Raw genomic sequence first — 27,356 nt, 5'->3', positions numbered from 1 at the left:
CGCAGTCACTTTGATAACTAAGCATGTCAGAGGACCTCACATGTCTCAAGGTCTAGCTCCATTGAGAGTGACTCTAAATGGTAGACTCAGTTATAGCAGGGAAGGGGGCAGAATTTAACTGACAGTTTTTGTTGGGAACATTTTTTCCCCTGTTCATTCTGCATGTGTGCTAAGTCGCTTCAGTCATATCCAACTCTTTGTGACAATATGGACTGTAGCCCGCCAGGCTCCTCTGTCCATGGGATTCTGCAGGCAAGAATACTGGAGTGGGTAGCTGTGCCCTGTTCCAGGGGATCTTCCCAACCCAGGGATCCAACCCGTGTCTCTTGCGGCTCCTGCATTGCAAGCAGATTCTTTACTGTTGAGCCATCGGGGAAGCCATTCTTTCTTTCTGCTTACTAATATCCATGTTAGAGAATTTGGTCAATACATATTGAACAAGAGTGAAAATTAAAATGAACTATAGTTACATTGTCCTCTGTGCTCCTGATAGGATTCGTTAGAAATTCTAATTTCATTTGAAACTGAGTTAGTCTTACTGCCATGGGGAAATGCAAATTGAGTTAAGATAGTTCAACTCCAGCTCTTATACAGCTATAGTGTAACACGATGAATTTCTTCAACTTTTGTTAAATCCACACAGGAAGTTTATTTTTCCTTTCTGTTGGATAGATAAAGTGACTTCTTTGCTGTAAGATGTTTGTTGTTCATTTGCTTGTTACTTTTGAAAGGTGCTATGGAAACAAACATGTAAAGTTGTTGTCAGAATAGAAGGATATATTTTAAATTGCCTAGAGATAGATACATTGAATCCTTCTAGATGGGAAAATTATCCAAATTAAGAATGATTACTTTTTATTACTTTGCACAAGCAGTATTATGTTTCAGGGTAAAAAGAGGTCACTCCTTTTTTGTTTTTTTTAATCACTACCTTTTAAAAAAATACTCCTGTACAAAAATGAACCAAGTCATATTATGTGCATGTTGGAACTTTTCCACTGTTTTAGGTATGGGGACAAATTGTTGAGTGAACAAAAATCCATGCCTCTATAGATGAAAATGCATAATTTATTATGTACATATCTCTGAGATTTATAATTAAGCCATTTCATTGATTTTTAAGATGCATGTCTGAGATAGACTACTGTCTTAAAATTGACATGTCATGGTTTCATTGGCAGCTTTTGTTCTTAGTGTTACACAGAATAATAATGTGTATGGAAATGATGGCATCCTAGATGCAGTGAGATAGGGATATGTAGAAATGTCAGCACTTTGATTAATGTTTAACACCAAAAACTTTGTCCAAAGAATGACTTGCAAAATGCAGATACATACCAGTTCCAGGTTCTTCCATCTAAATTAGAATTCTTTACTTGGAAGATTCCTATAAACATTTCTCCCCCATGTAAAGCAAATGGAGAATCAGTGTTTGTAAATATAAGAACCATCTGAAAATATGTTTAGAAGGAAACAAACTGCTTGATCATTTTTCATGGAGAGAAGATGGTGTGGCTAATGTTTGAAGTAAAGGTAATCAGACAGTATAACCAGGTGGATGTATGAACATGCCTTCTAATTTTTCTTCCCCCATCCTGAAAGATTCCTACGTCCACTTATAAATGAAAGTTGTCTCAAATGAGACATCCTTAAGTTGGATTTCAACAATTCACTGTTATTTTAATAAGATATAGTGGCTCAGATGGTAAAGAATCTGTCTGCAATGCAGGAGACCTGGGTTCAATTCTGGGTCAGGAAGATCCCCTGGAACAGGGAATGGCAACCCACTCCAGTATTCGTGCCTGGAGAATTCCACGAACAGAGGAGGATGACTGGCTACAATCTGTGGGCTTGCAAAGAAGTCGGACACGACTGAGCAACTTTGACTTTTTTCACTGAATGTATTTATTGTGTGTTAAAGACAGAATTTATATGGGAGGCTACGTGGTGTCCCCTAGCCTAGAAATCTGTGTAAGGACCCTACTGAGGGCAGGTTTCATAGGAAACTCAACCACTGAAGACTGCATACCTTTTCCAGGTGGATTTGAGCTTTTCTTTGTAAGTGTGCTCCCTCAACCAGTTGCACACTCGCAGCCTCCTGGAGCTTGTTTGAAATGTATACCTGTGGCGGATTCATTTTGATATTTGGCAAAACTAATACAATTATGTAAAGTTTAAAAATAAAATAAAATTAAAAAAATAAATAAAATGGAAAAGTAAAACACACACACACACACACACACACACAAAAATGAAATGCCAGCTCTTGGGCTCACCCCAGACTACTGAACCAGAATCTGCTTTTTAATAAGATTCTCCTCAAGTGATGCATGAAGATGTATAAGGAGCACTTGGCCAGATCACTGACTCTCAGACTGGGGTGCTTATCACCAGAACTGCTGCCTACCACTCCCAGAGTTTCTAATTCAGTGGGTCTGGACTGGGGTTTGAGAATTTGCACTTCTAACAGGTTCTCAGATAATGCTGCTGGCCCAGGGACCATACTTTGAGAACCACTAGGGGAAAGCACCCTCGTTGTACTTTTTCCATTCTTTTTTCTGATTTCTTGTCCTCCAAATAGTGCTTTTAGAGATTACTATAATGTGCTTTAGCTTGATTAAAGAAAAACTTAAACATTGTCTTGTGTGATTTTTAGTGATGGTCACACTAAATTTGCTTGTTAACATCTAATTCATAGAAAAATTCTTTTATTTTTATTTATTATTTTTTAAATTGAAATGTAGTGCTTTACAATGTTGTGTTAGTTTCAGGTGTACAGCGAAGTGATTCAGTTATACATACATACATACATATATATATATACACCCACACATATGTATTCTTGTTCAGATTCTTTTCCATTTTAGGTTATTATAAGATATTGAATATGGTTCCCTGTGCTATACAGTAGGTCCTTGTTGTTTATCTTATGTATAAAAGTGTGTATCTGTTAATCTCAAACTCCTAATTTGGGAAAACATTCCCTTTTAATGTGTGTTGGATTTTGACTCTAGGTGATAAGTAGTTCTCTTTCTCTTTCTCCTATGAAGTACATTTTTAACACTTTAAAATTCTTTTTGTATATATAAAATGTTCATGTGATTCAAAAACTAAAAAAATCTATTTGAGGAGTCTAATTTCCAGTATTGTTTTGGTTTAACATGCTGTCTCCAGCCATAGAGAATGTTTTCTATTTGTTTCCTATAGATGTCTGTTGTTTCTTTGTGTAGATACAAGCAAATACCAGTATACTGTATATACCCACTCCTTTTGTATGTAGTATGCTACATAAAGTATTCTGACCCTGTTGTTTGTTTGTTTGTTTTTTTCCAGTAGTGTACCTTTAGCATCTTTCCACATTAGTATATAGAAAACGTGTATTAACAGATGCAGGATATACTATTGTGTGGCCTGTGCCATAGTTTATTGAAGTTAACCCCCGTTGATGGATAGTTGAATGTTTTCCAGGCTTGCAGTCACAACCTGTGGTGAATAACGTTGCACACATGTCAGTCCATATATGTGAAGTGTATCTGTGGGATGCCTTTCCAGAAGTGGGATTGCTGGGTCCGTGAGCAGTGCGTTTATACATTGTGATAAATGCTGCCCACCTTCAGGGTTGTACCATTTTGAACCCTTGCAGGTATCTGTCTCCACAGCCTCTTGTAATAGGCTGATTACCAGCCTTTGGATTTGTATCAGTCCAATAAGGTGGAAAGTAACTCATTGTGGTTTTAATGTGCATTACTTTGATCATGAAGGAGGCTGAGCATCTTTTCACATGCTTAAAGGCTCTTTCTTTCTTTCTTTTTTTACTTTACAATATTGTGTTGGTTTTGCCATACATCAATATGCATCCGCCATGGGTGTACACGTATTCCCCATCCTGAACCCCCCTCCCACCTCCCTCCCCATACCATCCCTCTGGGTCATCCCAGTGCACCAACCCCGAGCATCCTGTATCCTGCATCGAACCTGGACTGGTGATTCGTTTCACATATGATATTATACATGTTTCAATGCCATTCTCCCAATCATCCCACCCTCGCCCTCTCCCACAGAGTCCAAAAGACTGTTCTATACATTTGTGTCTCTTTTGTTGTCTCGCATACAGGGTTATTGTTAGTATCTTTCTAAATTCCATATATGTGTGTTAGTATACTGTATTGGTGTTTTTCTTTCTGGCTTATTTCACTCTGTATAATAGGCTCCAGTTTCATCCACCTCATTAGAACTGATTCAAATGTATTCTTTTTAAGGCTGTTTCTTTTCTATGAACTATTTGTTCATGCCCTTTGCACATTTTTCTTTTGAATTTTTTTCTTAACAATTTCTAGGAGTTTATAAATTAGACCTTTGTGATGCGAATTCCAGTTTCCTCAAGCTTGTCATTTTTCAAAAGTTTACTTTAATGTATTTTGGTATAGAGAAGGCTTTAAAGTTTTTTCTTTAAATTTTAAGCAGTTAATATTTTATGGATTTTGAGTCATGAAAAGGCCTCCAAGAATTTGGATTTCGCCCATGTTTCTTTTCTTTAAGGATTTTTTTCCCTTTATGGTTTCATTTTTAAGCTTAAATCTTTGATCTGTTTAGAATTTATTCTGGTATTCAGGGGTGATATATAGATTCAGCTTTATCCATATGGCTACCACTAATTTTTAGCGATTTGTTTCAGAACATTATAGTCCAGATTTCCAAATATACTGGGAGACCTCTCTGGGCTTTCTGGTCAGTTCCATTAAGTCTTTCTATTCCCGCACAAGCACACATTATTGGATTTATAAGATGTCTTAATGCCTGTAAAACTAGTTTGTCCTGTTGCCCTTCATTTTCCTGGCCATTCTTGTTTATTTTTCCATGTGAACTTTAGAATCATTTGTCAGTTCTAGAAAAGAAAAACACACTTTAAAAAAGTTGAGATCATGTTAAATTTATAAACTAACATAGGGAGAATTGATATCTTTCTGATATTGAATTTTCCATTCCAAGACCATGATGTATTTTTTTCATTTGTTTGGTTTTACTCCTGACTCCTAGAGCACAAATTTTTCTCATACAGGTTTTTTCCCATTTCTTATTAAATTTATTATATATGTGTATATTTATGTGAATTGGAGAAGGAAATGGCAACCACTCCAATATTCTTGCCTGGAGAATTCCATGGACAGAAGAGCCCAGTGGGCTACAGTCCATAGGATCACGAAGAGTCAGACACGACTAAGTGACTAACTTTCATTTTCATTTCATATTTATATGTATGCCTATATATACATATATGTATGTTTTTATAAGTGAAGTCTTTATCTTTTTTAAGTGGTTTTGATTGTATGAAGGCTATTTATTTCTGTGTAAGTACAGAAGGTGATATACCTTGAAATTCTAATTCATTTTTAACGAGCATTAAATTCTGCGGAATCCCTTATCCTTTTTTGCCTGAAGAGAAAGAAAGCCTTGGAAGTCAGGCTTGCAGTTAAATTCTATAGCTGTATTTATGAGCTCAGTGGACATCTGGGGATCTGTTTGACTCCTCTGAGCCTCGGTTTCCTAATTAGTAACAGGAACAATTCTGGCTTGGTAAGAATGTTTGGAGAATTAAGAAGAATGTGAACTTCATCACTTAGTGCCTCTTCCACCACTGTCACTGCCAACAGCAGCTTGGATTGAGGTTGCTGTTCTCTTTTTTTTCTTCCTCTTTCCCCTCTCACCTGTAAAAGAGAAAGACATTGTGAAGAAAAGTAATAAGCAATAGCAGACTTGAAATTAAAAATAAGCTGTGATTCACTCCGAGCAGGATAATCAGTGTCCTTGAGAAAAGAACAAACTCAACCCAGCATTTGAGGCTCCTCCTGCCTCTCTCTCTGACCTTGCTGCTGGTTGCCCTCTCGGATGCTCCCTGACCAGAGGCTACGTAGCCTTCCCCAAAGGCCCCGCGTTTCCTATAATGCCATCCCTTCCACTTAGGATGTTTTGCTGCCTAATTCTGCCAGGTCAAACACGTGCTGCCCCGCACCCAGTTAAAACCAGGGTCTGTCTCCTTGTGCCGCTCATCTGTCCTGTAGCTTAGTCTTGATAGACTGGAAGCTATGAGGAGAGAAACTGTCACGTCCACCAAAGAACGCAGAATACCTGGAAAAGAGCAGACACTCAGATGTTTTTAAATAAGTAAATGAATAATTGATTTAGATCTTTCTTTGACTCAATGGACATGAGTTTGAGCAGGCTCCGGGAGTTGGTGAAGGACAGAGAAGCCGGGCATGCTGCAGTCCATGGGGTTGCAAAGAGTCAGACACGATTGAGAGACTGAATTTAACCTGCCTTGTGTTATATGCCTGGGTAATTCTGTCATCCACTACATTGTAAGCATGTTGAAGATAAGGATTATGCCATTTCTCAATAATTATAGTAAAATAGGGAAAACCACTAGACCATTCAGGTATGACCTAAATCAAATCCCTTATGATTATACAGTGGAAGTGAGAAATAGATTTAAGGGACTAGATCTGATAGATAAAGTGCCTGATGAACTGTGGGCTGAGGTTCGTGACATTGTACAGGAGACAGGGATCGAGACCATCCCCATGGAAAACAAATGCTAAAAAGCAAAATGGCCATCTGGGAAGGCCTTACAAATAGCTGTGAAAAGAAGAGAAGCGAAAAGCAAAGGAGAAAAGGAAAGATAAAAACATCTGAATGCAGAGTTCCAAAGAATAGCAAGAGGAGATAAGAAAGCCTTCCTCAGTGATCAATGCAAAGAAATAGAGGAAAACAACAGAATGGGAAAGACTAGAGATCTCTTCAAGAAAATTAGAGATACCAAGGGAACATTTCATGCAAAGATGGGCTTGATAAAGGACAGAAATGGTATGGACCTAACAGAAGCAGAAGATATTAAGAAGAGGTGGCAAGAATACACAGAAGAACTGTACAAAAAAGAGCTTCACGACCCAGATAATCATGATGGTGTAATCACTCACCTAGAGCCAGATATCCTGGAATGTGAAGTCAAGTGGGCCTTAGAAAGCATCACTACAAACAAAGCTAGTGGAGGCAATGGAATTCCAGTGGAGCTATTTCAAATCCTGAAAGATGATGCTGTGAAAGTGCTGCACTCAATATGCCAGCACATTTGGAAAACTCAGCAGTGGCCACAGGACTGGAAAAGGTCAGTTTTCATTCCAATCCCAAAGAAAGGCAATGCCAAAGAATGCTCAAACTACCACACAATTGCACTCATCTCACACACTAGTAAAGTAATGCTCAAAATTCTCCAAGCCAGGCTTCAGCAATATGAGAACCATGAACTTCCAGATGTTCAAGCTGGTTGTAGAAAAGGCAGAGGAACCAGAGATCAAATTGCCAAGTCCGCTGGATCATCAAAAAAGCAAGAGAGTTCCAGAAAAACATCTATTTCTGCTTTATTGACTATGCCAAAGCCTTTGACTGTGTGGATCCCAATAAACTGTGGAAAATTCTGAAAGAGATGGGAATACCAGACCACCTGATCTGCCTCTTGAGAAATCTGTATGCAGGTCAGGAAGCAACAGTTAGAACTGGACATGGAACAACAGACTGGTTCCAAATAGGAAAAGGAGGACGTCAAGGCTGTATATTGTCACCCTGCTTATTTAACTTCTATGCAGAGTACCTCATGAGAAACTCTGGGCTGGAAGAAGCACAATCTGGAATCAAGATTGCCAGGAGAAATATCAGTAACCTCAGATATGCAGATGATATCACCCTTATGGCAGAAAGTGAAGAGGAACTAAAAAGCCTCTTGATGAAGGTGAAAGAGGAGAGTGAAAAAGTTGGCTTAAAACTCAACATTCAGAAAACGAAGATCATGGCATCTGGTCCCATCACTTCATGGGAAATAGATGGGGGAACAGTGGAAACAGTGTCAGACTTTATTTTTTGGGGCTCCAAAATCACTGCAAATGGTGACTGCAGCTATGAAATTAAAAGACGCTTACTCCTTGGAAGGAAAGTTATGACCAACCTAGATAGCATATTCAAAAGCAGAGACATTACTTTGCCAACAAAGGTGTGTCTAGTCAAGGCTATGGTTTTTCCTGTGGTCATGTATGGATGTGAGAGTTGGACTGTGAAGAAGGCTGAGCGCCGAAGAATTGATGCTTTTGAACTGTGGTGTTGGAGAAGACTCTTGAGAGTCCCTTAGACTGCAAGGAGATCCAACCAGTCCATTCTGAAGATCAGCCCTGGGATTTCTTTGGAAGGAATGATGCTAAAGCTGAAACTCCAGTACTTTGGCCACCTCATGCGAAGAGTTGACTCATTGGAAAAGACTCTGATGCTGGGAGGGATTGGGGGCAGGAGGAGAAGGGGACGCCAGAGGATGAGATGTCTGGATGGCATCACTGACTCGATGGACGTGAGTCTGAGTGAACTCCGGGAGTTGGTGATGGATAGGGAGGCCTGGCGTGCTGCGATTCATGGGGTCGCAAAGAGTCAGACACGACTGAGCAACTGAACTGAATAATAGTGAAAACTAACGTTTATCGAACATTTTATTATGTCCCAGAAACTGTTTTAAATTCCGTGATGTGGATAATCTAACATAACCCTCAGCCGGCTTAGGAGTTGAGTCCTATTATTAGGCACTTGGGGAAACCCAGGCACACTGCTTATGGACTTGCTCAGGAGCAGACAAGCAAGGAAGTGGTAGTGCTGAGGCTCAGGCAGGTGTTCTTAATCTAGCAACCCAGCTTTTCACCTGCTGTGAGGTTGACTATAGTTAGGTATAGGTTCTTGAACCATTTAGAGAAAGTTATTCAATTCCACTTGAACCTGCTCACTTTTCTGCCCAATCTTCCCATTTTAGTAACTTCTATTTTATTCATTCTGATTCCTCTCAGACTTGATGTTCTCCGAGATACTTTCTCTGACCACCCTGCCTGGCATGCTGTAGATGTTGAATAAAAAGTAATTTTAACTTTTTTTCTCTCTAGGTTCCCAGTAAAGGTGCTAAGAAAGAATGTGAGACAGGAAAATAATTAAACATTTTTACTGAGGTAAGTTTTTTATGATTTAAGTTTTTTTTTTTTTTAAAGAAAATGTCTCTTATTTAAAAAAAATTTCTCTCCATATCTGCTTTCTGAAGATACAAGAGGGAGATTGTTGTTTGAGGAGTGTGTCAGTTGATAGAACCTGGGGTTCTTAAGGTGGTTGCCAGAAATGTGGGCTTCTGATTAAGGTCATTTGGCTTCCTTACTTCTTTGACTTGAATCTTTAATAAATTTTTCGCTATCTCCTTGTTTTAAAGCCTGGTGCTGAGCAGGAGATCCCACAGGTGGAAATCCGTAAGCTGTTCGGTGGTTATACATACTTGCAACATTCAGTGAAAACTTTTGATTTTAAAGTAGGGAGTTGAAGGGATTTGAAGCCACTTGGTGAGATTGCAACACTTCATTTTCTTAAATGAAAATGTGTTGTTTTTTTTCTTGCAGTAGTGAGAAAAAACTTCCATTAATGACACCTAACTCCTGCCACCCAGAAATGACTGCCATTGTTATTTTGATGAAAACTCCATTTAGAAATGTATGAATATAGAAGTATTTACATATAAATCTTTAAGTAAATTGGTCTTTTATTTAATACAACAGTATATTTTATGCATCTTTACACATGAATTGTAAAAGACATGTATAATCGTATACAGTCATTTTACTGACAATATTTGATTGTTTAGAGGCACCATACTTTAATTGAGTCATTCATTTGATGACTGTTTAGATGGTTTTCTAGTGGATAATAGTGTGTCAAACAACCCTGTACCTACATCATTATATGTTTGTTCATTTAGCTTCCTTGAAGTATAACTTCTGGGTCAAAGATGATATGCATTTTAAAGGTAGGTGCTTGTGGCTAAACTGCCCTCTGTAAATAAAGGCCCCTCCCCAACTGAAAGTCACCAGAGTCCTGTTTTCCATGTCCTTACCCACACTGAGTTTTGTTCATGTGTTTAATGCTTACCCATCCAATAGGAGGAAAAAATGGTGTCTTTTTGAGATAGCAGGGCTTTCTTGTTTTTAATTGTATTTGTTTATTTTGGGCTGTGCTGGATCTTTGTTGCTGCACTCAGGCTTTTCTAGCAGGGGCTTCTCTTCAATGCAGTGTGCGGGCTTCTCGGTGCAGTGGCTTGTCTTGTGGCACACTGGCTCTAGGGGCGTGGCCTTCAGTAGTTGCGGCATGTGTTATCTTCCCAGATCAGGGATTGAACCTGTGTCTCCTGCACTAGCAGGTGGACTCTTTGCCATTGGGCCACCAGGGAAGCAAGATAGCAGGGTTTCTGACTGGAGTAAACCTTTCATGTTTAAAGACCTCTTTCATCTGATAGCCTTACTTACATAAAGAATTTCCTTATTAAAAACATACATGTGGTTCTTGTGTGTATGTGAGACACTCTTGGACTTTGAATGTGATGAAAATGTTGAAATATGTTGAGATCTTTGTTTTTAGGTCTACTACCCTGATTGAAAGTGAAAGTCGCTCAGTCGTGTCCAACACTGCGACCCAGGCCAGGATACTGGAGTGGGTAGCCTTTCCCTTCTCCAGGGGTCTTCCCAACCCAGGGATCGAACCCAGGTCTCCTGCATTGCAGGCAGATTCTTTACCAGCTGAGCCACAAGGGAAGCCCAAGAATACTGGAGTGGGTAGCCTATCCCTTCTACAGGGGATCTTCCTGACTCAGGAACCGAACTGGGGTCTCCTGCGTTGCAGGTGGATTCTTTACCAACTGAGCTATCAGGGAAGCCCCATTACCCTGATTAATTCAGTATAAATATTTTTAAATTGTTGTTGTTCAGTCACTAAGTTGTGTCCGACTCTTTGTGACCCCATGGACTGCAGCACACCAGGCTTCCCTGTCCTTCACTATCTCCTGGAGTTTGCTCAAGCTCATGTCCATTGAGTCGGTGATGCCATCCAACCACCTCATTCTCTGTCTTCCCTTCTGCCTCTAGTATTTCCCAGCATCAGGATCTTTTTCAGTGAGTTGGCTCTTCACATCAGGTGACTAAAGTATTGGAGCTTCAGCTACAGCGTCAGTCTTTCCAGTGAATATTCAAGGTTGATTTTCTTTAGGATTGACTGGTTTGATCTTCTTGCTGCCCAAGGGACTCTCAAGAGTCTTCTCCAGCACGACAGTTCAAAAGCATCAGTTCTTTGGAGCTCAGCCTTTATGATCCAACTCTCACATCTGTACATGACTATTGGATAAACTAAAGTTCTGACTATATGGACCTTTGTCAGCAAAGTGATGTTTCTGCTTCTTAATATGCTATCTAGGTTTGTCATGGCTTTTTTTCCAAAGAATAAGCGTCTTTTAATTTTGTGGTTGCAGTCACCATCCACAGTGATTTGGAACCCAAGAAAATAAAACCTGCCACTGTTCCCACTTTTTCTCCATCTGTTTGCCATGAAGTGATGGGATCAGATGCCATGATTGTAGTTTTTTGAATGTTGAGTTTTAAGCCAGCTTTTTCACTCTCTTTCACCCTCTTCAGGAGTCTTTAGTTCCTCTTTGCTTTCTGCCATTAGTGTCATCTGCATATCTGAAGTTGTTGGTATTTCTCCCAGCAGTCTTGATTCTAGCTTGTGATTCATCCAACCCAGCATTTCATATGATGTACTTCAAATATAAGTTAAATAAGCAGGGTGACAATATACAGCCTTTATGTTCTCCTTTTCCAATTTTGAACCAGTCTGTTGTTCCATGTCTTGTTCTAATTGTTGCTTCTTGACCTGCATACAGGTTTCTTAAGAGGCAGGTAAGGTGGTCTTATGTTCCCATCTGTTTAAGAATTTTCCACTATTGGCGACTAACTAATATTACTGAGTTAGGTGACTATGCATTCACATGTATACATATGAATGCCAATGTTGAGTTTCATCTGTCCAGAGGATTTTGCCAGTTTCTGATATGAATATGAGCTCTAATTTTATGTTTGTTTTAGATTTTATTTCAAATAAAAGTTGCCTAAGGAAGGTCTCACGTGAAACAAGCATGTACTTTGTCATCGGCTTACTGTTTCTTTTTTGACTTAATTGAAAGCCAGTTAAAATTCATCTTTTTCCTTGATATCGAATGCATCTTCTTATAGATTGTCTTTCATGTGAGTGCTTTTCTTTTCACTCCAAGTTAACATTGTTGAGGCTTGGACCTAGTGTGTTTTATGCACCAGCTTATATCCAGCAACTGCTGTGATACCTGGCACGCACATGGCAGATGCTCAAATAATTTTTGTAGGAATTAATGATTGGTCAATATCATCATTGTTAAGTTAGAACTAAGATGCAAATGAGATGTGCCTTCAATTTTAATTAAGAAATTTAATTTCTTGGAGAAGAAAACTAGCACCTGTGATGTTTAAATGCACCTAAATCTAGATGTATATAATTGTAGTGACATTTGCTACCATAACCTCTTGTGATGTTTTGTTTGGACTGTTGATTTGGATTCTGTCCAATTTCTTTGCAGAATCCCACATACAACTGTGTTTTAAATCTGCTTTTTTGTTTTTTGTTGCTGTTAAGGGAAAAGTGTCTAAAATAGGTAAAGTACTTGATCTACTATTTATGATATGTTTCATATTATACAGATGGGAATATCTTTCAGTTATTTGAAGACAAGGATAAAGTAAATTATAATGGAGAGAAATTGAGGTATATTTTAATTGTGTAGTTCAGCATTTGTTAAAAGTAGAGAAATGAATTGCCAGCCATTAAGAAGAATGTGTAAATCTTTGTCCAGTATCCTGCCTATTAAGCGTTTCTGACTCACAACCAGTTTTTCACAGCCAAAATAAACAGAGAATGGAACAATTATCTAATAGATTTAGGCAATGTTGAGGATTCTTGTTTCATACACTTTGTTTCCACTGGAGTATGGGATTCTAAAGAATGCATGAGCTAGTTTTAATTAGTATTTTAGCAGCAGCTATTTGCATGTAAAATTTTTTAATTTATTAAATAATCCCCTAGCAATTTATTTGTACTTTAACTTTCTTAGCAACTCCTTCCTTAATAAATCTAAAGTTATTAATAAATCTAGGCAGGCTTGAAAGGAAATTATTGAGTCTTCATTTAGTAAGGTCTAAATTAATTGTATTTTCTGGACTTTACCCTCTATCTTATTGTGGCTAATGGTATGATCCTGTATTTGTTTTCTGAAATAAGTGAAGTTCTATGTTCTTATACCTCTTTTCTCCAGTAGTATAGGAAGTTCCTTATATTATAGCTTTCATTTCACTGATGACTTACTTTCTTTAATTGCATGCTTTAAAACCCTAATTCTAAAATTACTTCTGAAAAGTGAGGCATTACTAGTAGCAGTTAAACTGGAGTCTTAATTAAACTTAAGACTATCATTTATTTCTCCTCTGAGCTGCGTTTGTAAAAATTTTTATACTGTATTTAAACAGATTTTAAGACATTCTTATGCACTTAATGGGTTGGATTTTATGCATTTGCAACAGTTTCTTCCTATTTTAGGCATAAAGCTTAAAGTTTAGACTGGCAGTGTAAGTGGTTATTTGATTGGAAAGTTGGAAAGAAGAGAAGTTCTGTCTTCATATATAGGATTTGTGGTGGTAGAATATTCACATGAAACTTTCATGGTCAGGGTGAGAGTACTGAACCGCAACAGGAGGGCAAAATAAGTGCTGATGTGTTGTATAGAGAACATCCCCCCAGCAAGGGCAACACTCGGCCCTCCTTCTGTAGCATTTACAGTGAGTTAGTCCCTCAAAGAGGTTTTATTAAATTCGGAGTCTTAGGGGGAGGGTTTGGGGGAGAGGGGTAGAGAACAGAAGCTTTGGGCTACAAGTTCCATAATGAACGTGGTGCTTGGTGGAGCTCCCCAGGGGTAGGCCTCTCCAGCCTCTTAACGTCCCATCCCCCTTGAGACCCTGGACGCTTTGTGCTGTGATAGAACTTGGTCTGGAGCTGGGCGGAGGGAGTCTACCATCTACCACTGCAGAGTCTCAGTTCACTTCAGTTCAGTCACTCAGTCCTGTCCGACTCTCTGCGACCCCATGGCCTCACTGCAGAGTCTGGATGCAGAGTGTCTAAGTAGACTTCCGCCACGCAAGTGTGAGGTAGTGGTGTAATGACAAACGCGCGAGTTCCACATGAGCTCTACCTCTGTGCCTGTTTGTTCAGAGAGGACACCTGATTCATGGTGTGGGTTATGTTTGTGTCTGTTAAACCCAGTAAGTTTTGTTGTAAGTAGATTTCAGTCTGTTTTAATGTAACAAAGTTTTTTTGTCTGAATCTTCTGGCAGCCATCTCTCAAATGTTAATGGTAATAGCTGTCAGTAGGAAGGGTATCCGCCTACATCTTTTCTGCAGTGCTTGAAACCATCCCACTTCCTTTTTCTTTTTCCTTAAGAACTGATTACTGACACTTGGGAATTATAATCAGATTTCATCAATCTTTATGGAAAGGTTACCAATTATTGCACTGAAAAATAGGCATTTGTCTCTAATAGTAAGTGTTTCTCTTGGTATGTCTCTCTCAGTTCATTGCTTTTAAATACCTCTTAGGTGAATGAATGCTTTGTGTCATGCCCTGATTTAATACATTTAAAGCAGACTTTATTGATGGCTTTCTTACTTTCAGTTATATGGGAGGGGGAATAATTTAATAGAGAATTTTCATAGGATCTTTTGGTTGCTTAGATGTCCTTGGGGTAGAAAAGAATGACTGATGTCAGTTACTTCTGTTGTGATGCAAGCTCCAGAATCAATATTTGTGTTGAAGAGTTGAGAGCACTGAGGGTTTTTATGGCGGGGATGTACATATTGAGCGTTGGGCTGTACCTTCGGTGTGTATTCTTTCATTTTGTTCTCTAATGACTCTCAGAGGCTAGATTCAGCCACTCTAGTTTTAGAGAATAGAAGGCTTGGTTATGAGATTTGTCCTTGGGCACATTAAAAACAAAACAATAACTTGAATCCAGATCTCTCTGGCTTTTCTTGTCACAGTTCTTAGAGTGTTTCCATTATCATAGATTAGTGAAATGTTGAGCGGAACGAAGATACAGCCGCTTTATCAGCACCATCACCCTCGTTCTTACCCTCCTGTCTGTTTCTAATGTTCTTCAGAATTAACTGGCGAATTTTAGGAGCCTGCCAAGGTGTCTGGCTCATTGTGTTCAATACAACATAGGCTTGTTTAATTTAGCAGTGCTCTGAGATGAAAGGTTCATGACGGCCAAGTACAAACAGACCTTCTGTGGGATGTTAATTTTGTTATAGGAGAGAATGCTTGTTTTTCCTTGCTCTGTGTTAATAAAGAAGCTGGCACATTTTCTCATCAGTTAAAAAGGACTTTGACTTGTTTAAATCTGTGTAATCAAAGGGAAGCGAGTGGTTCTGATAAACATTTTTCTTTGTGCAGCTTTTGGTTAATTCCATTTTATACCTGCCAGCAAATTGCAGTTTGTGTGCTCTTTTGTTCTTTTCTTCTTTTACTTTGAATTTGATTTTATGATTGTTCGCTGTGGGGATTTGGTGGTAGGAAAATAAATCATTTCCTCATTTGAACAGATTGTATGTTTGTGTGTGTATGTGTGTGTTTACGACAGGTTATCCTGTAGTAGGCAGAGTGATTCAGTCAGGCCCCTGCATGGAGGTGTCACTATATGATTTTGTGTAGTAATTTTTTTTCCTAACAGCTCTATTGACATGTAATTCACATACCATAAAGTTCACCCATTTAAAACGTAAAATTCAATAGATCTTTCTGTATTCACAGAGTTATGCACGGATCCCCAGTCTCATTCCAGAACACTTTCATCACCCCAAAAAGAAACCCCAGACCGAGCAGCAGTCACTTTCCATTCTTCCCTCTCTTTAGTCTCTGGCAACCACCGATGTACTTTGTGTGTCTCTGAATTCAGAGTGTGTCATATAAATGGAATTATACAGTACGTGTGACCTTTTGTGTCTGACTTCTTTCACTTAGCATGCTTTTGAGGTTCGTCTGTGTCATAGCATATGTAAGAATTCATTCTTTTTTGTTGCTAAATAATATTCTACAGCATAGATAGATAACATTTTGTTTATTCATCCATTGATGGCCACTTAGGTGGTTTCCAGGTTTTGGAAGTTGTGAATGCTACTGAGAACATTCATGTCTAAGTTTTTTGGGTGGACATCTGCTGTCATTTCTCATGGATATATACCTAAGGGTAGAATCGCTGCCTCTCATGGTAGCTCTATATTTAACTTTTTGAGGGACTGCCAAACTGTTTTCCAAAGTGGCTGTACTATTTTACGTTCCCATCAGCAGTGTTAGAGGATTCCATCCTGGCCAACACTTGTTATTTTTTGTTTTGTTTTTCATAGTAACCATCCCAGTGGGTGTGAAGTGGTCTCTCGTGGTAATTTTGATTTGCATTTTCCCTAATGGCTGCTGCTGCTGATAAGTCACTTTCAGTCGTGTCCGACTCTGTGTGACCCCTTAGATGGCAGCCCACCAAGCTCCCCCGTCCCTGGGATTCTCCAGGCAAGAACGCTGGAGTGGGTTGCCATTTCCTTCTCCAATGCGTGAAAGTGAAAAGGGAAAGGGAAGTCGCTCAGTTGTGCCCCACTCTTAGCAACCCCATGGACTGCAGCCTACCAGGCTCCTCCATCCATGGGATTTTCCAGGCAAGAGTACTGGAGTGGGGTGCCATCGCCTTCTCCGCCCTAATGGCTAATGATGTTCAATATCTTTATATAAGCTTCTTGGTCACTTGTATATTTTTTAGAGAAATGCCTATTCACATTCTTTTCCCATTTTAAAAATGGGATTGTCTTTTTATTGTTGAGTTATAATGTTTTTGTGTATTCTAGATTTCTTTGCACCCTTCTGCCCTCCACATAGGTCTTTATCAGAGATATGAATTGTAAAATTTTCCTCCCTTTCTGTGGATTGTCTTTTCACTTTTTAAAAAGAAAGTTCTTTGAAGAAATTTTTTAATTTTTGAGAAGACCAACTTCTGTTTTTCTTTGGTTGCTTATGTTGTCTTGCCTCTGTTTGAAATTTTCTGCAAGTTAAAAAAAAAATTGCACCTTATTTCTATACATCTGATTTTAAAAAGTTGCTGCAAAATTAAATGATCAGCTGTTAACTATACAATGGGTAGAGGTATTTAAACATCTTTCATATTTTCAAATATTCTCTTACAAGGTGAGAAGACCAAGTTTCCTAACCTAAAACTCAATGTGCATTTTTTAAGTTAGAAAAAATGTCTTTCAATGTTCTGCCTAGCTCAGAATGCATGGGACATTCTGTGAACATTTTCAGTGTCTGGTATGTACTAAGCCCTTGACGAGGCTTGGGGATCCAGAGGTGACTGGGCCATGGCTCTATCCTCAAAGAACTAGAGCTCACATGCCAAGCTAGAAGCATCCACAGACAGTGGAGACCCATGGAAGGGAGGAAGGAGTACTCTTCTATATCTGGCTGAGAGTGCCTCACTGAAGAGTGGACACTTGAAGCAGCTCTATTGAGATATAATTCATGTACCACGAAGTTCACCCATTTAAAGCATGTAACTCAGTAGATTTCAGTATATTCACAAGAGTTGTGCTCAGTCCGAACACAATGGCAATCAGGGTGGCAATCAGAACTTTTTGTTAGGGTCTTTGATTTTCTCCTCCAGTTTCTTGCTACTGTATACACCGAGTGTCTAGACCAAGTATCTTGTAGCCACGGTATTTAGAATTCTTAGTGTAATAACATGTAGAAATGGATGTGACGACTTTGATGCCTAGAAGTGAACCTAAACAAAACCACTTTACTTTCTTCAGGTTTTCCAAGTTTTCAGAAGGGATAATTTCCTGCTTACCAGTCAGTTCAGCATTGGGCGGGGAGGGGTGTGTGTCTCTCTCTAAGCTAAAGCCCAAGTAATTCCATACAGTCAGAGCATAAAATGTGAGGCGAGGAGTGACAGGTGCCTGGCTGCAGAGGAAGATTGATTGTAGGGAGCTGGGTGTGTCCTGTTAAGGAGTTTAGATTTTGTCACTGTTGATGCTGGAGCCACTCTCCAGCAGGGGGAGCGTGATACAGTCACTCTGGCCACTGTGTTATGGATGCTGCCTGCGGGGGCAGGACTGGAGACCAGAGTCCCATTAGGCTGTTGAGTTAGTCCAGTAAGAGTCAGTGAGGACCTGAACTTGGGTATTTGCAGCAGAGTTGGATAAGACCCAGGCCGGAAATGTTTAAGGAGCTATCAGTCAGGAATCCTGGCTACAAGTAACAGAAATCCTCCTTAAGTTTAAACTATCTTAAGTTAAAAGAGGAATTAATTGGAAGGTTCTTGGAGAAGGTTGTAAAAGATATGAAATGCTGCAGAAACCAGAACAACCCAGGGTCCTCGGGGATTGGAAGAGGTCTTATCATCACAGGGACTCTTTCTCCCAACTCTGGGCCCTTGGGCTTCTGCATAGGGCAGGGGCTGTCTTCATATTCTCCTGCCAAGAGGAAAAAAAAGCTCCTCTCTCCCAGCTCATTTTTAAAATCCCAGGGGCTCTCTTGGCTTTGAGTTTTTTGCCTTCACCAGGCATGGGGGTCTTTGAAAGCTGTCTACCACCATCACGTTGGGAGTTCCCCAAAAGAGGAAGGTTGTTGTGGGCAGAGCCAACCCTGCACACATGCTCGGGGAGTACTGAGACGGAGGAGATCTGAGGAGGAAGAGTGCTCCCGCTTGTGTGTCTCTGGTAGCCTGTGACGGCACCATTGCCACTGAGAACGCAAGTTCAGGGAGCAGGCAGACCGGAGTGCCATGAGTTCAGGTTTAGACCAGCTTAGACTGGGACCTGGAACTAATCACAACTTGTATGTTACATATTTTTATGATTATTTGACTGGTTTGGCGTTCTTCACAATTAAAAGTCTCCTGAGGACAGGAACTGTCTCGTTTTCTTCATTCTGAACTTCCAGAGCCCAGCATAGTATACTGGACACATAACAGGTATTCAGTGAATATCTGTGTGAATGATTCAGGTGAACACGTTCAGCAGGCAGCTGAGCGTACAGTTTGGATCTCAGTCGAGGACAGGAAATAGATTTGGGAGTTATCAGTGTAGGGCTATGTAGTGGACATAGTGGCTAAGGAACTGTTATAAAAGTTCAGATACTGTGTAGACCTGAAGTTTTCATGTCCAGGTAATGAAATTATGCCTTTTTTCTTTGCCATGCCAAGTATTATCAGTAATTATCTACTGACAGTCCTGCTAATTAGTTTTTTAAATTTCGTGACTAAAATTAGATTTGTGATAGGTAGGGAAATAAAGGTGATAAAGACAGATTCTGTTTCTGTTTAAGAATAACTGACTCATAGGATGAAACCTTGGATATGATTTCAGATCACTCCTGTAAGCTCTCACAAAAAATGTTTATAAAAACACTTGGAACAATACAGATTGTACTAAGAAAATGTGCTTTGATCAACTCTGGAGATACAAAGCAGGGAACTTAATAAATCAAGTCCTATTTGTGAATGGAAAGGACTGGAAGTTCACCTTAAAAGTAAGAACTGAGTTCACAGCAAGACCTAAATTTTGTATTCTGAATATCAGATGTTAACTTATTTTCATCTTTTATATATTAAAAAAAAATAAAAGAATTGCAGGTTTCAGATTTTGGCATCTTGAAATCTGACTCCTGATTCCTATCTCTTAATAGCTTTTGGAACACTAGTCTAGAAATGGAATTTGACTTTGGTTTTTTACCCTTTAATTTTGAGGTGAATGTGCTGCCAGCTCTGTCTTTCCTCTATATTCAAGAAAACCAAATCACAGGTAGCGTGGATATGGTATAATTTTTATTATTTAAATATTAGAAAAATAGGGTCTTGTTTATCTAAACTAGTAATGTTACGTTGACACTTGGGAAAGATGGTTTTTTGGGTTTTGTGCTTTTTTTCATTTTAGTGCATAAATAGTATTGTATTACTTTTAGGGCTAAACGCTCTCATCCTACCACCTTGCCATATGACAAGATATTATAGTAAATTGCATGTATTTTAAGTGTCTTTGTTTATTGCCTAGATGCCTTTCTTAACCTCCTAGTAGAAATGTGAGCCATATTTGTTTGTTTAATTTTTTGCCAAAGAACTTTAACTAAATTTGCCTAACTCCCAGTGCAGGCAAGTGTCTTTTAGCAAGTTAATTTAAAGGAGCATTTCTAAAAACTCAAATTGCATAGATTATAGCATTCCAGCTTTTTAAATTACTGTTAAGATATATGTTTAAAATATAACACGATGATTTTCTTTTGGTTTATAGATTAATGCTTATTCTTTCAAATAGGTTCAACACATATCTGATAGACTAAGACTTTGTGCCTTCTGAATTTTACCAAGGCTCCTTCAAGACTGGGAAAGAGAATACATTTCAGTTCTTAATGATAAAGTCAAAATTATGAGTTTGACTTCTGCATAAGCTAGTTAAGTTATAAATGGGAAAATCTCCATGCTGAGACCCCAGACCCCAGCAAACTGTATCCTTTTTGAAATCAGTTACAGAGCTGAAATGAAAGAAGGTTGATTTCTGGAGATACCCCTTATCAGCTCCTGGAGAAAAAAAAAACTTTAAATACCTCTAATATAGTTTAGCTTATTCTGTATTCTGAAATGATTTTTATCAAGAGGTTTTTACCTTCATTCTTTTCTAGTTAATTTTTCAGAGGTAGCATCATTCAAAATAGAAAAGTTCACAGCCTAGATGTCAGAGGGGTTCGTCAGCAGCCCTTACGGATGGTGGTGCACAGCGGCCCTTGAGAGAAGAGGCCTGACTCTCTCATGCCGCGGGGCCCAGGGCTCATCAGGGCCACTCCTCTGCTGCATCGCTTTCACATATGCCGTATCTCCACTCCTTAGTTCTTGGATGTTTTTGATAACTAATAAATATAATTTTGTCATATATGATAATATTACTTTGTCATATAATTTTATTACTGTATCATTCATGATGAAAGTGAAAAGGAGAGTGAAAAAGTTGGCTTAAAACCCAACATTCAAAAAATGAAGATCATGGCATCAGGTCCCATCACTTCATGGGAAATAGATGGGGAAACAATGGAAACAGTGAGAGACTTTGTTTTGGGGGGCTCCAAAATCACTGCACATGGTGACTGCAGCCATGAAATTAAAAGACGCTTGCTCCTTGGAAGAAAAACTATGACCAACCTAGACAGCATATTAAAAAGCAGAGACATTACTTTGCCAACAAAGATCCACCTAATCAAAGCTATGGTTTTTCCAGTAGTCATGTATGGATGTGAGAGTTGGATTATAAAGAAAGCTGAATGCCAAAGAATTGATGCTTTTGAACTGTGGTGTTGGAGAAGACTCTAGAGAGTCCCTTGGACTGCAAGGAGATCCAAGCAGTCCATCCTAAAGGAAATCAGTCCTGAATATTCATTGGAAGGACTGATGCTAAAGCTGAAACTCCAATACTTTGGCCACCTGATGCAAAGAACTGACTCATTGGAAAAGACCCTGATGCTGGGAAAGATTGAAGGCAGGAGGAGAAGGGAACAACAGAGGATGAGATGGTTGGATGGCATCACTGACTCGATGGACCTAAGTTTGAGCAAGCTCTGGGAGTTGGTGATGGACAGGGAAGCCTGGCATATTGCAGTCCATGGGGTTGCTAAGAGTCGGACACAACTGAGCGACTGAACTGAAAAATAATTATAAAAGGAACATTAAATAATGGGGGAGGAGGAACATCCAAATAGTTTACCTCTACCCAGATTTAGTCTAATTAAGGAAGGATTTGTCTGAGTTATGGAAAGTTTAAAACAATTGAAATGCACCTCTGATTAAGTGTGTGTAGAATTTAGGCTAATGTGTTGCTTAGCAGTTGTAAAGACTGGTGGTTCTAAATAATATATGCATACTCTGTAAACTGACATTTCTAATGGACTTTAGCTGTGGTTTCTGTAGTTTAAGTAGCTGATGAATCTTGATTATGCTGTCAGTAAACAGTCTTTCTCATTAGACAGAGAATGCAGACACTTTTCAACCAGCGCTTGCTTCTGTGTTTGTCACACCTGAATTTAATAAGTTTTATTCTGCATCTCCGAAGTAGTGAAATAGTGTGCAGAAATGCTCTTAAGGGTGGAAGTGTGTGGTTTGTAGGCTTCTTTTACAGATGTGTTGCCATGAAACCTTGTATATAGAAGAGCTCATCTTCAGATGGCAGTAAGAGGTCTGGACTGGCCCTCACACAAGCTCGAGGAGCTCCATTTGAAACCGTTGTTCAGGCTGTTGTGAATGAAAGGTCGAGTCTGGGGAGGAATGAAGGATAAATTACTTGTCCATATATCCTATTTGTTAATACTTTATACTGTATTATTTACTTACGTGAAAAACACGGGTGCAATTTAAAATGTTTGACACCACCATACACATGGTCAAAGGTAATAATCACACTGGCAGCTACTGTACCTCATAACTTTAAGGCATTCTTTTCATCTTAGAGGAAAGACCTTGCCTGACTTGCCAAGATTATGATAATGAAGGGTACCCAAAAGCCAAAGCGAGGAAGAGAAATTATCCTATATACCTAGTCCTGTCAACAGTGTCGTTCTCTCTTCCATGTTAAGACATAGTCTGATTAAAGTGAGTTAGAGAATAATAATCACACTGAGAATAAACCACCAGTGCTCAAGGTTGTAACAGTCCCCGTTCTCAGACAGGTGTGGTCCCTGTGGGGGCCTGGCTGGGAGACTCACTGCTAAGGAGTTCACGGTTTCTTCTGTTCATCATGGGGAATAGCTCTGTCATCTTGGGCAGGTTCTTAAGGTCATTGATGCTCTTCCAGTCTGTGAAATGCTTCATCACAGAATTGCCAAGAGGGCAAGTGGAAATGGCTGCATCTGAAGTGGTTAGCACTGTGCCTGGCATGTTATAAATCGTCAGTAGATGTTAGGTGACGGACATTAACAAGGCAGCAGTAATGGACGGAGGAGATGCTGTGAAGAAGCACAGATTCAGCTCTCAGCTTTAGTGCAACTCCACTGTGACAGGTGTCATTCTACCTTTTTAATTAAAGTAAATATTGGAGGCGAGTTGGAAAAGCTTCATAATGAAAACCTTGTTTACTCTCAGCTGTTGAATGTCTCTCTTTTTTTTGGACATGTCCTACCCGTTTACCTTAAAAATTTTTATTTTCATTTTTACAAATCTGAAAAACGAAAAGTTAAAATTACAGAATATGCTGGTTGGTTTTTCGTCTTTCATTTCAATGATCATTGCTTCTCTACAGGAATGAAAATATTCACAAACTGTGCTCACAGAACTTGTGGTCTGGAATGCCGTGGTTACCGAATATTTAGGAGCCACCAGGGAAGTCTGTTTAGGAGATTAGCGGTGTTTAATGTGGATGTGAGTTTGGATATGATGTGTTTAGAACATGTGACAGAATCAATGTCAGTCAGAATTTACCAAAAGCTTATCACCTGATAAAATTGTTCCTTTGAGAACAGAAAACATGATAGTTCAAAGACAGCTTAAAATTTTTAGGAAAGGAATAACAGTTTCTAGGGAAATCTGAAGCACAGTACATCAACGGTTTTCTCTAACAAGGGATATTTATTGAATTTTTTTGTCCATTGCATGAGTTCATTGGATTCTTTTATTAAAAAAAATCCTAAAAGAGGAGCACCACTGCACAAGAGAAAATATAATATAGATTTTCAAATGGATGCCCTTGATAAGCTGTAAACTGTCGTATATATTAATGGCAAGAGGTGTGGACCTATTGAGTTTTGTTTGTGATGAATAAATAAGCTTATATCTTCTGTCAGATGTAATTACCATCTTTGGTCCAACTGACATGGCATTCTCTAAAATCAGCAGAAGAGGATGTGCTATGGCGCAGTATCTTGTCTGATACTAACAGGGACTTGACTTAAAGCTGCCTAGTTGTTATAGATAGTTAATTAATTAATTATGGGTCTTGCTACGTGCTTTTCACATCTTTTTATACTTCTAAACTGCCAGAATCTCTTAGAGATGACAAGTTCCACTCTGTGTATGGAAGTACTTTTTTTTTTTAACATTTGTCCTGAATTCACTTAGGTTTCAAAAGATACCTTTGTTCTGGAATTTTAAGCTGTCAGTGTATAATTCTTTATTCATCTTATCACTGGCATTTATTATTTTAACTTTATATTAGAAGAAGAATCATCCTGTTTCCATTGATATTCTTTAGTTGTATTATTTAAATGCAGTGACTAAAATCTTACAGACTAGATGCAGAATGGCTTTGTAATTTGCTGCTGACCATGCTGCCTGAAACCCAGAACGTACGACATGACAGACAGAGTACATGTGCAGTAAATGTTTATTTGAATTAATGAATTGCTCTAGGCTAGCTTGCGGTTATAATATTTTCAAAATTAAGTGACCAAGCATTCAGTACTGGTAGTTTAGCTAAACATTTGGGCTTTGTTTGAAGCCAATAAACAGACCGCCGTGTAATCCAGGGAGACCAGTCTGTTCACTTTTCCGTCCAATAGTAATTTACTTTTACAGTTGTGTTTATACAGAGTAAAGGTCAAAAGAAAAGATGTATTTGAGGCAGTTATATCAATTGCTTCACTGCAATGAAAGATTTTCAATATGCTAATGAAAAAGGGGCAATTTAGAATGGATATTGTAAAATATAAGCAGTTACTTTTTCTCCAGCTTTATTGAGGCGTAATTGACCTGCAGTAAATGGCATGTGTTTAAAGTGTACGATTGCATCTGTTCTGACAAACACAGACACCCTTGAAACCATCACCACAATAAGAACATTGAAAGTACCCATGGCCGGCGAAAGCTTCTTTGTGCTCTTGGTAATGCCCCCCTCACACCCTTCTGCTTATATCTCCATGCCGCCACTGACCTGTTGCTGTAGATTAGTTTGCCTGTTCTAGGTTTTATGTAAGTGGATTTATGTACTCTGTACTCATTTTTGCCTAGCTTCTTTCACTCAGTGTAACTATTTCAGGCTTCATTCATGTTGCTGAGTGTATCAGTAGTTTTTTCCTTTATTCCTGAGAAATACAGATACTCCACAGTTTGTGTATGTATTCACTGTTGATGGTCATCTGGGTGTTTCCAGTACAGACTATTATAAATAAAGCTCATCTGAAAGTTTATATACAAGTCTTTGTATGGACATGTGCTTTCTTTTCTCTTAGGCAGATACCTAGGAGTGGGATGGCTCTATCCTGTGGTAGGTTATGTTCAAGTATTTTAAAACCATCAAATTGTTTTTCAAGTTGTCATGTCCTTTTACATTTATCACCAGCAGTGCATGAGAGTTCCAGTTACTCCACATCTCTGTCAGCAGTTAATATGGTCAGTCTTTTTAATTCTAGTCATTCTAACAAATGTGTCGTGGTATTATCTCATTGTGCTTTTAATTTGCATTTTCCTAATGACTAATGTGTTGAGTACTTTTTTATGTGCTAATTTGCCATTTCTCTGTGAAAGGTCAGATCTATTATTCATTGATTATATTTTTTGTTTTCTTATTGCTGAGTTTTGAGAGTTCTTTGTAAATTCTATATATAGATTCTTTATTAGATAAATGATCTGCAAATATTTTCTCCAAGTCTGATTTGTCTTTTAATTTTCTTAACGGTGTTTTTCAAAGAGCAAAAGTTCTTAAGTTTGACGTTCAGTTTATCAGTTTTTCTAATTTATGGGTTATGCTTTTGTTATCATATTTAAGATATCTTTACCTAATCCTTGATCATAGAGATTATCTCCTGTTGTCTTGTAGAAGTTTCATAGTTTTAGGCTTTTACATTTAGGGATGTGATCCATTTTGACTTGATTTTTGCGTGTAATACAAGGTGTGATGAGAGTTCGTATTTTTTGCATATGGATATCTGGTTGTTCCAGCACCATCTGTTGAAGTGACCATTCTTTCTTCACTGAATTGCCTTTGCACCTTAGTCAAAAGTCACTTGTGGTCTATTTTGGAGTCTGTTTTGTTCCATTCGTCTTTTGTCTGCCGTTATGCCTCTACTATCTGGTCCCATCACTTCATGGGAAATAGATGGGGAAACAGTGTCAGACTTTATTTTTTTGGGCTCCAAAATCACTGCAGATGGTGACTGCAGCCATGAAATTAAAAGACACTTACTCCTTGGAAGAAAAGTTATGACCAACCTAGATAGCATATTGAAAAGCAGAGACATTACTTTGCCAACTAAGGTCTGTCTAGTCAAGGCTATGGTTTTTCCAGTGGTCATGTATGGATGTGAGAGTTGGACTGTGAAGAAGGTGGAGCACCAAAGAATTGATGCTTTTGAACTGTGGTGTTGGAGAAGACTCTTGAGAGTCCCTTGGATTGCAGGGAGATCCAACCAGTCCGTTCTAAAGGAGATCGGTCCTGGGTGTTCTTTGGAAGGACTGATGCTAAAGCTGAAACTCCAGTACTTTGGCCACCTCATGCGAAGAGTTGACTCATTGGAAAAGACCCTGATGCTGGGAGGGATTGGGGGCAGGAGGAAAAGGGGATGGCAGAGGATGAGATGGCTGGATGGCATCACTGACTCGATAGTCGTGAGTTTGAGTGAACTCTGGGAGTTGGTGATGGACAGGAAGGCCTGGCGTGCTGCGATTCATGGGGTCGCAAAGAGTTGGACACGACATAGCGACTGAACTGAACTGAACTGATGCTGTCTTATGGAGAAGACAATGGCACCCCACTCCAGTACTCTTGCCTGGAAAATCCCATGGATGGAGGAGCCTGGTAGGCTGCAGTCCATGGGGTCGCTAAGAGTCAGACACGACTGAGCGACTTCACTTTCCACTTTCATGCATTGGAGAAGGAAATGGCAACCCACTCCAGTGTTCTTGCCTGGAGAATCCCATGGACGGAGAAGCCTAGTAGGCTGCAGTCCATGGGGTTGAACAAGACTAAATGAACAACAAAAAACAATCAAAATACAATCCATTCAGTCAAACATGACCGAAGCGACTTAGCAGCAGCAGCAGCATACTCAGGCTTGAAATTTGGTAGTATTAGTCCTCCAACTTTGTACATTTTTTTCAAAGTTGTTTTGGCTATCCATATAAAATTTAGCATCAGCCTATCAACGTATACAAAACAGCCTTTGAGACTTTGTTCGGGATTGTACTGAATCTGTATGTCAATTTGGACTTCCCAAAATGAAAAATGGAAACAGTGACAGACTTTATTTTCTTGGGCTCCCAAGTCACTGAAGATGGTGATTGCAGCCATGAAATTAAAAGATAATTGCTCCTTGGAAGAAAAGCTATGACAAACCTAGACAGCATGTTAAAAAGCAGAAACATCACTTTACCAACAATGGT

The 27,356-nt window shown here is 39.0% G+C and overlaps 1 protein-coding gene across 6 annotated transcripts in view; it reads left to right on the top strand.

Moving 5' to 3' along the window:
• MRTFB (myocardin related transcription factor B) overlaps positions 1 to 27,356 on the top strand; it is a 215,104-nt gene that overhangs the window by 2,370 nt on the left and 185,378 nt on the right. For 3 of the 6 annotated variants that reach the window (XM_044935596.2, XM_044935595.2, XM_044935597.2), the window contains 2 exons: positions 8,967 to 9,029; positions 9,821 to 9,868. In XM_044935596.2, the coding sequence (XP_044791531.2) occupies positions 9,851 to 9,868 (18 nt within the window). In that variant the 5' untranslated portion in view covers positions 8,967 to 9,029; positions 9,821 to 9,850. Of the gene's footprint in view, positions 1 to 8,966; positions 9,030 to 9,820; positions 9,869 to 27,356 lie in introns of those variants that run through there. The other 3 variants (XM_044935600.2, XM_044935598.2, XM_044935599.2) reach the window with 1 other exon arrangement.

The sequence above is a fragment of the Bubalus bubalis genome, chromosome 24 (assembly GCF_019923935.1).
Source record: "Bubalus bubalis isolate 160015118507 breed Murrah chromosome 24, NDDB_SH_1, whole genome shotgun sequence".
Taxonomy (NCBI): Eukaryota; Metazoa; Chordata; class Mammalia; order Artiodactyla; family Bovidae; genus Bubalus; species Bubalus bubalis.
This window is presented reverse-complemented; position numbering and strand designations above follow the sequence as displayed.